This window comes from Hemitrygon akajei, chromosome 13 (genome assembly GCF_048418815.1).
Source record: "Hemitrygon akajei chromosome 13, sHemAka1.3, whole genome shotgun sequence".
NCBI classification, from domain to species: Eukaryota; Metazoa; Chordata; class Chondrichthyes; order Myliobatiformes; family Dasyatidae; genus Hemitrygon; species Hemitrygon akajei.
In genome coordinates, this window is record NC_133136.1 from 59,756,162 (window position 1) to 59,768,649 (window position 12,488).

Below are 12,488 nucleotides of genomic sequence, written 5' to 3' on the forward strand. Positions count from 1 at the left end.
GGTTGCATAACCTATATATATATTTATGCTCACCAAATATAGTATTTTTATTTCCTATTTTAAATCAATCAATGATTTGAAGCTTACTTTAATCCAGTTTTGCCATATAAACATGCTGAACCACATTAAAAATTTTCAACCAGTGCTAAATAAAGAATATTTATATGTGCTGTAATATACAAAAAATACAGCTTTGGCTAAGATGTATTTATAACAATCTATCAGCAATATTTCTTTAACAGAAGCACAACAAATATTCATTGCATTGGGTTGTGAACGAGAATGATATTGGAAGTCCCACCCCACTCAGCTCTGATTTGCAGAAAGGCTCATTGCTATAATTTATAGAAAGGATCTGCAATCCCTGTGGTTGCTTTCCCTGTCTATTAACATTTGTCTGTACAGTTCCGGTCGCTGGCTGCTTTGGATTGTTCTACAGCAGTAGAGTCAGGGATTTTCCACCAATACTGTTTCTGCGATGGGTTCAGAGAAACATTATTTTTCCATTTTTTTCCTTTGTACATCTTCTTCTTTTTGCCTTAAATTGTACCTCTCTGTCTTGGTGGTGTTTGCTTTGAGAGCCTGGTAAGTGCTTGGTCAAAGATGTATTGCAATTGTGCTTGACAAAGGGAGCTTGCCTTTTTTTTCTGCTTAGTACACTGCTAGCACACCAACTGAATTTTGTAAATGCATGCAGCAGTGTCCTTGAAAGCTGTTTCAGGATAATTGCTGTAAGATTTGCAATATTGTATTTATATTTAGCCTCCATATGTAAACAGATTCATAGCTGAAATGGTTGCCTGTTCCTCTATGTTAATATTCATCTACATTATTAAACATGGCACTAAATTACTCATAATACCAGACTGTAGTATATACTAACACAAATTTAGACTGTCACCTATGAATTGCCTTATGGAGTATTTTAATTTACACTCTTCTGTGGGATATATACCACAGTTATTTGATAAATGTTGATCTTGATTAATGGATACTGTAGAATATTGCTGCTTAATACTGTATATCTTAATTAAAACCGAACCTATGAACTGCTTTTTAAGGTTCTCTTTAAAACATTTATTAGAACATCAATTTTCTGCATTTTTCCACTGCAGTGGTTGATGCAGGTGTTTAAAGTTTGCTCTGCTGGGTAATATTTACTCCTATGCTTACAAAAGATATTTGCATGGCATGGTGTTAATAACTCCACTCTGTGGTAGTTTTGGGAGCACCTTATATTTCAAATTACTGAAATTATAGTATATAATTCATCCCGGTTAAGTAAAAGACAAGGCAGTCGTGATTTCAACATTTTAAATCATTTACTGAGTTGTTGCACCTTTTTTGAGCATGTCAAATGCTGCCTTGCTTCTGCTAAGGAAAGCAGTCATCCCGAAAGTTCATTTTGTAAAATCATTATCTACTTGTGTACATGTCAGGTTTCATGGCTTGTTTCCGTCACACTCCAGACATTATTCCTAAACTCTCCAAATCTTCCAAAAAAGATAAAGGAAATTGCAAAGTTTCTCTGAATCAGCCACATAAATTTGGATGTAGCTACAATTACTTTTTTTTACTGATCTCAGGAGTTAACAAGCTGTTGCAATTCTCTGCCTTTGTCTATTCAGGGCACTTCTCTTTGAGAATTCCTTAAACAGTGACTAACCTAAACCAAATCTTTGTGGTATTCAGGTTGTGTGTTCAAGTTGTGTTCTGACACCAAGTTCTTTTCTTTAGGTTATCTGCCTAATCCCTCTGATTAAACATCTCCTCTGTTTTGGAGACCCCCATTCTTTCCCAATCATTACCCAATATATATTTCTGAACCTTCACTGTCTATTATATTACCCTGCTCTTCCCTGATTGCTCATCCTTCTTAAACAGTGTGCTTAGTAACCTTAACATCAGAAGTTAAATCTCTCCTCTCTGTGCTTTTGCTCCTATAAGGTCCCATCTATTTCAATATTTTGCAATGATTCTTACTTTCAAAACTCTTTTTTTATTCCTGCACATGTTGTACCTATTTGAAGGAAAAATGCAATGCTCTTAAATTCCAATCTTAGTTTCAAAATTATCATCCTTCTTCCCTCCCCATCCATGTGATCTCCAGTTCTATTGTGATACTGTTGTTTCTAGCTTTATGTTCATCCTCGAATTTAGTTGCTTTATCATTAGCAATCAGCTCTTATTCTACAAAAGACTCAAAGGAATGGTGTTCCTTTCTAAGCCTCTCTTCCTTCTCTTTCAGGACCTGAACTTGTATGAATAACCTAATACTATTCCTATGCCTATGTTTGTGTTCATTTGATCTTTGTAATCCTTGTTCTAATCAATCAGCAACCTATAAACAGCTCAATAACATGAGAACAGGGACTAATGTGACTCATGAAATGGACCTGGTAGATAAATATTCTTCATCTTCTTGGGTTCAGAAAGTCATATAGCACAGAAACAGATATTTTGCCTATCATCTATACTATTCTCATTTGCCAATACTTGGTCCATAGCCTGCTAAGCCTTGGTGATTCAAGCTGTAATCCAAACACTACTTAAGTATTGTGAGAACCTGTTCCACTACCTTCTTGGGCAGTGCATTCAACATTCCAAACACTCTAAGTGAAAAGATTCTTCTTTGGATTTCCTCTAAACATATGCACTCCTCACATAAGCCCGCTAGTCTTAGACTCCTCTGCTGCAGGGAAAGAATTCTTGCCAACCACTCTATTTATGTCTCCCATCATTATTTTTATATTTATCTCAGGACCACCTTGGCCTCCTTTGCTATCATGTGCTGTTATTGGACTCACAATTCAACTGCTATGTTTGTTCTTTGTAAGTGAACAAAACTGCCCTCCTTGTGGGTATGCTTGTTAGAGCTTTTGGGGAGGGTTTAAACTACGTTGACAATGGGACGGAGTCAGAATGATAGGGCTGAGGATGGGGCTGCTGGTGTACAAGTCAGTGCAATCTTTAGTGAGACTGTAAGGTTGGATAGGCAGATGATAGGGCAAAATTACAGTCAGTAGGATGATTGAAGTATAACATGGGGATAAAACAGAAAAGGATGATGAGTACAGGATTGAAGGTGTGATATTTGAATGTACACGTTATACAGAATAAGGTAGATGATCTTGTAGCACAGTTAGAAATTGGCAGGTATGATGTTATGGCCATTGTTGAGATGTGGCTGGAAGAAGTTCATAGTTAGGAGCTTAACATGCAAAGATGCACCTTGTATTCAAAGGACAGAAAGGTAGGTAGAAAGGGTGGGGTGGTTAAAAAACATGAAACTAAATCCTTAGATGAGGTGACATTGGATTGAAAGATGTAGAATCCTTTTGGTTAGAGTAAAGAAAAGACCCTGATGGGAGTTATACAGGCCCCTGAAGAGTAGTCAGGATGTGGGATATAAATTTTAATGGGAAATAAAATAGCAAAGGCACATAAAAAGGACAATGTGACTCATGAAATGGACCTGGAAGATAAATATTCTGACTTTTCATGGGGTCATAAAGTCATGGGGGATTTCAATATGCCAGTACAATAGGTAGATTGGGAAAATCAGGTCAGTGCTGGATCCCAAGAAACAGAATTTGTAGAATGCCTGCAAGAAGGCATTTTAGAGCAGCTTGTGATTGAGCCCACGAGGGAAAGGCAATTTTCTGAATTAGGTGTTGTGTAATGAACTGGATTTGATTAGGGAGCTTATAGTAAAAGAACCTTGGGAGGCAGTTTGAGAGGGAGAAGGTAAAGTCAGATGTACAGTGTTACAGTGCAGTAAAGGGAAATACATAGAAACATAGAAAACCTACAGCACAATACAGGCCCTTCGGCCTACAAATTTGTGCCGAACATGTCTGTACCTTAGAAATTACTACCTCATAAATTACTAGGCTTACCCATAACCCTCTATTTTTCTAAGCTCCATGTACCTATTCAAAAGTCTCTTAAAAAACCCTATTGTATTTGCCTTCACCACCATTGTCAGTAGCCCATTCTATGCACTAACCACTCTCTGAGTAAAAAACTTACCCCTGACATCTCCTCTGTACCTACTTCCCAGCACCTTAAACCTGTGTCCTCTTGTGGCAGCCATTTCAGCCCTGGGAAAAAGCCTTTGACTATCCACATGATCAATGCCTCTTATCATCTTATACACCTCTATCAGGTCACTTCTCATCCTCCATCCCTCCAAGGAGAAAAGGCCAAGTTCACTCAACCTGTTTTCATAAGGCATGCTCTCCAATCCAGGCAGCATCCTTGTAAATCTCCTCTGCACCCTTTCTGTGGCTTCCACATCCTTCCTGTAGTGAGGCGACCTGAACTGAGCACAGTACTCTAAGTGGGGTCTGACCAGGGTCCTATATCGCTGCAACATTACCTCTCGGCTCCTAAATTCAATTCCACGATTGATGAAGGCCAATACACCATATGCCTTCTTAACCATAGAGTCAACCTGCGTAGATGCTTTGAGCGTCCTATGGACTCGGACCCCAAGATCCCTCTGATCCTCCACACTGCCAAGTGTCCTACCATTAATACTATATTCTGCCATCATATTTGACCTACCAAAATGGACCACTTCACACTTATCTGGGTTGAACTCCATCTGCCACTTCTCAGTCCAGTTTTGCATCCTATCAATGTCCCACTGTAACCTCTGACAGCCCTCCACACTATCCATAACACCTCCAACCTTTGTGTCATCAGCAAACGTACTAACCCATCCCTCCACTTCTTCATCCAGGTCATTTATAAAAATCATGAAGAGTAATGGTCCCAGAACAGATCCCTGAGGCACACCACTGGTCACCGACCTCCATGCAGAATATGACCCGTCTACAACCACTCTTTGCCTTCTGTGGGCAAGCCAGTTCTGGATCCGCAAAGCAAGGTCCCCTTGGATCCCATGCTCCTTACTTTTTCAATAAGTCTTGTATGGGGTACCTTATCAGATGCCTTGCTGAAATCCATATACACTACATCCACTGCTCTTCCTTTATCAACGTGTTTAGTCACATCGTCAAAAAATTCAATCAGGCTCGTAAGGCACGACCTGCCCTTGACAAAGCTGTGCTGACTATTCCTAATCATATTATACCTTTCCAAATGTTCATAAATCCTGCCTCTCAGGATCTTCTCCATCGTTACCAACCATTGAAGTAAGACTCACTGGTCTATAATTTCCTGGGCTATCTCTACTCCCTTTCATGAATAAAGGAACAACATCTGCAACCCTCCAGTCCTCTGGAACCTCTCCCATCCCCATTGATGATTCAAAGATCATTGCCAAAGGCTCAGGAATCTCTTCCTTCACCTCCCACAGTAGCCTGAAGTACATCTCATCCGGTCCCGGTGACTTATCCAACTTGTTGTTTTCCAAACGCTCCAGCACATCCTCTTTCTTAATATCTACATGTTCAAGCTTTTCAGTCTGCTGCAAGTCAGCACTACAATCAACAAGATCCTTTTCCATAGTGAATACTGAAGTAAAGTATTCATTAAGTACCTCTGCTATTTCCTCCAGTTCCATACACACTTTCCCACTGTCACACTTGATAGGTCCTATTCTTTCACGTCTTTTCCTCTTGTTCTTCACACGCTTGGGGTTTTCCTTAATATTGTCCGCCAAGGCCTTCTCATGGCCCCTTTGGCTCTCTTAATTTTCTTTTTAAGCTCTTTTCTGTTAGCCTTAGAATCTTCTAGATCTCTAGCATTACCTAGTTCTCTGAACCTTATGTAAGGTTTTCTTTTCTTCATGACAAGCCTTTGCACACCATGGTTCCTGTACCTTACCATAACTTCCCTGTCTCATTGGAATGTACCTATGCAGAACTCCACAGAGCATTTGCCGCATTTCTTCCGTACTTTTCCCTGATAACATCTGTTCCCAATTTAAGCTTCCAATTTCCTGCCTGATAGCCTCATAATTCCCCTTACTCCAAATAAACACTTTTCTAACTTGTCTGTTCCTATCTCTCTCCAATACTATTGTAAAGGAGATAGGATTATGATCACTATCTCCAAAATGCTCTCCCACTGAGAGATCTGACACCTAACCAGGTTCATTTCCCAATACCAAATCAAGTACAGCCTCTCCTCTTGTAGGCTTATCTACACATTGTGTCAAGAAACCTTCCTGAATGCACCTAACAAACTCTACCCCATCTAAACCCCCTTGCTCTAGGGAGATGCCTATCGATATTTGGGATAATCTTCCATCACGACAACTCTTATTATTACACCTTTCCAGGGTCTGTTTCCCTATGTACTTCTCGATACCCCTGTTGGGCGGCCTAAAAAAAACCCAGTAAAGTTATTGACCCCTTCCTGTTCCTAACCTCCACCCACAGAGACTCTGTAGACAATACCTTCATGATGTCCACCTTTTCTTCAGCTGTGACTATCTCTGATCAAGAGTGCCATGCCCCCACCGCTGCAGATGCACGAGAGAGGAGTTGCCAAAGTTAATTGGAAGGGGACACTAGCAGGGATGATGTCAGAACAGCTGTGACTGGAGTTTCTGTGGGGTATTCAACAGGAGCAGGATAGATGGATAGATATATCCCAAAGAGAATAAAGTATTTCAAAGGGAGGATGTGGCAATTGTGGGTGACAAAGGAAGTCAAAGCCAGCATAAAAGAAAAAGAGGGAGCATAGAATATAGCTAAAATTAGTGTGAAGTTAGAGTATTGGGAAATTTTTAAAGCCAACAGAAGTTAACTTTAAAAAAAGAGAGCGAAAAATTAAATATGAAGGTATGCTAGCCAAAATTATCAGAAGATACCAGAAGTTTTTTTTAAAGACATATAAAGAATAAAAGAGAGGCAAGAGTGGATATTTGTCTGCTGGAATGTGATGCTGGAGAGGTAGTAATGGGGACAAAGAAACAGTGGAAAAGGAAATTGCAGATGAACTTAATAAGTATTTTGCATCAGTCTTCACTGTTGAGGACAGTGCCAGATATTCAAGAGTGTCAGGGGGCAGGAGTGGCGTTGCTATCACTAAGGAGAAGGTGCTTGGGAAGCTGAAAGGTCTGAAGGTCGATAAGTCACCTAGACCAGCTGGACTACACCTCAAAGTTCTGAAAGTCATAGCTGATGGGATTGTGTGAGTATGAGTTATGTTCTTATAAGAATCACTAGATTCTGAAATTGTTCTGGGGGACTGGAAACATGCAAATCTCACTTCACTCCTTAAGAAGTGAGAGAGGTAGAGGAAAGTAAATTATAGGTCAGTTGGCCTGACTTCTGTGGTTGGGAAGAGTCCATTATTAAGGATGAGGTTTCGGGATACTTGGAAGCCGAGGTCAGCATGCTGAAGCTTTGTAAGGCATTAGTCAGAGTGCACTTGGAATATTGTGAGCAATTTTGTGCCTTTTATCTAACAAAAGAAGTGCTGACATTGGTGGTTGGTGAGAATGAATTGGAGAATGAAAGGGTTAGCATATGAAAAGTGTTTGATAGCTCTGGGTCTATACTCACTGGTGTTTTGAAAAATGAACGGGGATCTCGTTGAAACCTATTGAATATTGAAAAGCCGAGACAAAGTTGGTATAGAGAGGATGTTTCCTAATGAGCATAGGTCTAGGACTAGAGGGCGCAGTCTCAGAAAGATGTATGTCTGTTTAGAACAGAGATGAGAATGAATTTCTTTTGGTAGAGTGGGTAGAATTCATTGCCAAAGATGGCTGTGGAGGCCAATTCATTGAGTATGTTTAAAGCAGAAGTTGATAGGTTCTTAGTTAGCCAGGGTGTCAAATGATATGGGGTGAAGGCAGGAGAATGGTGTTGAGAGAGATGGAATGGTGGAGCAGACACGATGGATCGAGTGGTGTAATTCTGCTCCCACTCTAAGTCTTATAGTCTGACAAATCACCAGCTTCACTTTTGTTGTTCATAGGCAACTCGTAGATTGGTAGGCTGTGAAATGGCTGACATCATCTTAAGTAAGGAATTCCTTCTGGCTCTTCCACTCCCTAATGTTTAGCACAGGCATTCAGCTAAATAGCAAATATTCTCCCTCTAGAATTTCATCTCCAATCTTCCTGACTAAGGTCTAATAATTTTGTGTAATACAAACATTTGTATATGTACATGGCCATTTTCTGATTTTGCACATCTGAAGTGCATCGGCGTATCTTTTAATGTTAAGGTTGCTATTTAAATGCAAGCTACTTTAAAGGCAGGAACATGGTTACATACAGGACATCCCATGTAAGCAGATGAAATGAACCAAATTGCAGATTGCAAGAGAGAGAACATTTGCTTATGTGGGAAATTAGCATAGAATGGGCATATTATAGCTGAATCCGATTCCTAAATGGTGCCAGATGAATGAGATAAGTTAAAGTTTGAACTGCATTTGACTATGACTAGCAGATACAATAATTGGTGCTCTTGCTATTTTATAGCATCTCCTTAATTTGTGCAGTGGTTATTTAAAAGTCGATGACGCCATTCAAAGGAAGCACCCTTTTGATTAATTCCTGTAAATAGCAAATTCAAGACCATGTTCTTCCATTAGTTGCATGTCTCTGCTACCAGACCTACTGCTCTTCCTCCTCCTCCTCTTCCTCTACTTCCTCTTCCTCCTCCCAGTTCAGGAGCTCCCAACACAGTTAAATATATCTCCACAAGTTTTGAACTCAGTTAAATCAGTGATCATGAACAGAAATAGACCTAACACTCTTCAAGCAGTCTGAAAATACTAGATATGTCTGAATACAGGTTTCTTCCATTCACATAGCAGGCGTAGCCTTATTCTTGATAACTGGAAGGAACAGTTCACAGTTTTTAACTGTGAACAAGTTAAAAATTAAAGAGTGTCTTAATTCAGAAAAGGGATAATCCTTGTATCCAGCTCTAACTGAGAGTCTATTGTACCTAGTCTTATTTTCATCATTGAATTCAATTGCTCTTATAATTTTTGCAAAGACCCTAAGGTCTGGAATTCCATCACTAAGCTTCTCTACCTCCTCTGTCAAGAATTGAACTGGCATGTTTATTAGACTCTTGCTGTTGTTAAATTGTGTGGGAGGGGATGTGAAAGTGCCCTGTGTAGGTGGTACAAACTACAGCTGCGATGTTCTGGAGCATATAATCATAGTCACCGAGTGATGCAGCATGGAGGCAGACCTTCAGACCACCTTTCCATTCCAATCAAGATGCCCATCAAAGGTAGTCCCATTTGCCTGCACTTAGCACATTTCTCTAAACCTTTTCTATCTGCGTGCCTATCCAAGTGACTTTTGACTGTTGTTATTATACTTGACTCAACTACTTCCTCTTCAGCACAGCGACCCTCTGCATGAAGGGGTTACCCCTCAGATTCCTTTTATTTCTTTCCCTTCTCACCTTGAAACCTCTACTTGCTAGTTTTTGATTCCCTCTACCTGGGAAAAGAAATGTGTGCATTCACCGTATCTATGTGTAAGGTAGCATAGGGGATGCCATTCAAGACATGGTATTGAATGTTGTTGGAATGAACTCATTTGGAGAAGTAGATAAATACACTGTCACCTTTGAGCCTTGTTTATAATGGGAAGGCATTGGAAAGTCAGGAATACAGATTAGGGTAGGGTGTGATGGACTATGATTGAGGATATCTACCTCTGATTTATTCCTTCAGTTGCAACATAGATAATGATTCCAGTCAATGAAAGCCCAAGGATATTGATACTGGTGGACCTACCAATGGCAATGTTGAGTATCAAGGGAAGATGATTAAGCTGTATCACTTTAGAGATACTTCTTGCTATTTGGAAGGCTGCTATTCAGTCCAACAGTTATATCCTAGCTCCCACAAAAACATTCCAGTTAAATTAATTTCCTCTCTTGTTTCTTATTAACCCAATAATTTATTTTGCTGTCCATTTCCTTCTGATTTTTTTGTCATTTGCCAATGCTGGGGTCAGTTTACCATCTCCACTTGACTTTCCAATGCATCCTCAAAATGCAGGAAAATTTGAAGCAACCAGTGGAAACCCATGAATTCACTAAGAGAATGGTCAACCTCCACAGAGAATATGAGGGTGAGGATCAAACTCTCAGGCAGTGGAGCTGTGGTGCAACAGCACAAATTACTGTACCACTGTACAACTGTTGCCTGTGGTTTGTCTGGTGTGAATGAAGTTTGCCAGTATTGTTGAAGTACCAATATAGCCTGAGTCTTGCTACATGAAGCGAGAATTAAGCACTGGCAAATGGAAGAGCATTCAGAAACCAGGAGCAACCATACACAACTCTGATCTTATTATGAAGGAGTATCATGAAAGAAATGGCCAAAGATAGTTGGACCCAAGACCCTGCCTTGAGGAATTCCAGCAATGAGGTCTGACCCTGGGATGATAGGACTCCATCTTTGTTTGTGATAAATATTAGATGAAAGATGAATTTGCTTCAATGGAAGTGCAGATATTCCTCAGAATTTCCATAGTAAACGGTTTATTAAAGTCTAGTATGTTCGGCCACTAAGAATCTTCAGCTGCTTCCCTTGTAGCATTGAACTGTATCTGCCATATATCAAAGCTGTAATCCCTTTAGTCATTTAGAAGTCCATTTTGCATTTGGATTACTTATCCTGTAAAGACCTTTCCTGTTAAGTAAATTTATATTTTAGGGCCATGGATTGAATAGAGAAATAACTGACTTATACGGTGAAAGCTCTTGGGTGTAAGTTTAAATGGTAGCAGATTGTATTGCTGTTACTTAGTAGAGATGAAATGGTTCTGTGTAGATAAGGATCATAAATCTTCTGATCTCCAACGCTCTTCACAAAATGGTGCAAATGGCCAAAATAGGATCTTGGTGCTGCTTCTCTAATTTTTGCTAACATTATGGGATGAGTCTTGAAGAACCTAATAGCATTTCAGGGCTACTTTAATCAAAAGCATGAAGTACATAAACCAGTCCTGTCTGTCTTCTATGCACTTTGGAGTTAGTCTTGTCTGTCATTTCAGTTGGAAATTCAATGGAATCTCACCATTGCAAAAATATATATTTTATTGATATGGTAGATTCTTTCTCCACTAGTTAATGGAATAGCACATGGTTTTAATATAATGTGATGTGTAGTTGAAAATGGTCAAATATCCCAGACAAAATCAAGTAGTAGCAAGAAGTACTGAGGGTTTAGTTTACCGTCATTCTACAAGATAACCATTGTCTGACAGGAAAGTAATATGAAAACAAAGATAGACTGGTAGTGACCATGTCTTTGGAAACCAACATATTCTGATGCCACAGTGTAAAAATGTGGAAATTGTTTCCAAATTGGTATTCACCCAACTTGTTTTAAATTGATCCAATTTGAATAATTTACAGTTCAGAATTTCATCAGCTTCTTAAAAAGTGAGCTAAATGATGATCACTACTATATAATGTGTTTGACGACTTCAGATGTTACCCAACAACACAAAAAGTGAACATCAAGTCATGGTATGTTCCTGTATTAAGGTGGATTTCTTGTATTGGTGTTCTCATAACATCCAATGTCTGCAATTTACCTCATTGCTGTAGGATCTAGAAGCGGCTTCATCACTCCTGCCTTGGGTTTTTTGCACGAAACATTTTTAGGGTAATAGGATATTTTGCAGCTAACGGTATGTTTAACAAATTAAGGAAGATATAACTTGGGAATAATGTCCTCATTATCCTACCCTGGATTTCAAGGATCGTCCTTCCTTGAGATGGTGCCTGTGGTACTAGGTGAATCTCAGTCCCAAGCCATGACTGAACTTTGTCTCTAAACATTAGGCATGCAACAGGAGAACAACTGCTGGGCTTGAGGCCTTCTGGCTGCTGCAGAGTAGAGTATACCAGTAGAAACTCAATTTGTCCCTGAGATGTCTGCAACATTCCTACCCTAGGTGGGATGCCAATTATATTTTTTTCCGCTTCATATTGAGGCATAGATTGGAATTGTCCTTTTCTCCTGAATGCTGGGTCTGTCGCTATCATAGGCACATGCCCGAAGGCAAATAGTAAAGATGTGTCTTGAAATCCTGGGCAGGCTAATGAGGACAGAATCCCAACGTAAACAAATGGGCTTTACATTCTTGTTAGTGTCTTGATTGGGGTATGATCCCTAAGCAGAAAGTGCAGGGAAATCTTCTATATTTTAATGTCCTGTGAGCAGTCAGATATCCTAACATCCTAAAACCTCTGGAGTTACATTACTATTAAGCTGGCTATGCAGAAACATCTTGTGTTCCTTATTAGAATAATCACTCCATGGAGACAACGTTGTTAATACTGTTCGTTCATTGGCTTCTGGCAGCAGAGGCCTTGCTTTCAAGAGAGATCAGTACCTACCCCTCAAGGAGAACGCACAATGTGGTTGAAAGAATGATGGTGTTTTTATTTTGAAAGGCCAATCTCCACTGAGTTACTTTGAGGAATGTCAGATCACACATTCCTCAAAGTAACTCACTGAAGAGGCCAAGCACAAAAGCTTTCTGGCAATCTACTGGAAAGATGGAGAAAGGT

The 12,488-nt window shown here is 39.7% G+C and overlaps 1 protein-coding gene across 1 annotated transcript in view; it reads left to right on the plus strand.

Moving 5' to 3' along the window:
• The first annotated feature begins 409 nt into the window (after positions 1-409).
• Positions 410-12,488, plus strand: part of gabrg1 (gamma-aminobutyric acid type A receptor subunit gamma1) — a 135,527-nt gene continuing 123,448 nt past the window's right edge. Inside the window, exon 1 of the mRNA XM_073064725.1 lies at positions 410-585. Within this exon, the coding sequence (XP_072920826.1) occupies positions 479-585 (107 nt within the window). The 5' untranslated portion in view covers positions 410-478. The remainder of the gene's footprint in view (positions 586-12,488) is intronic.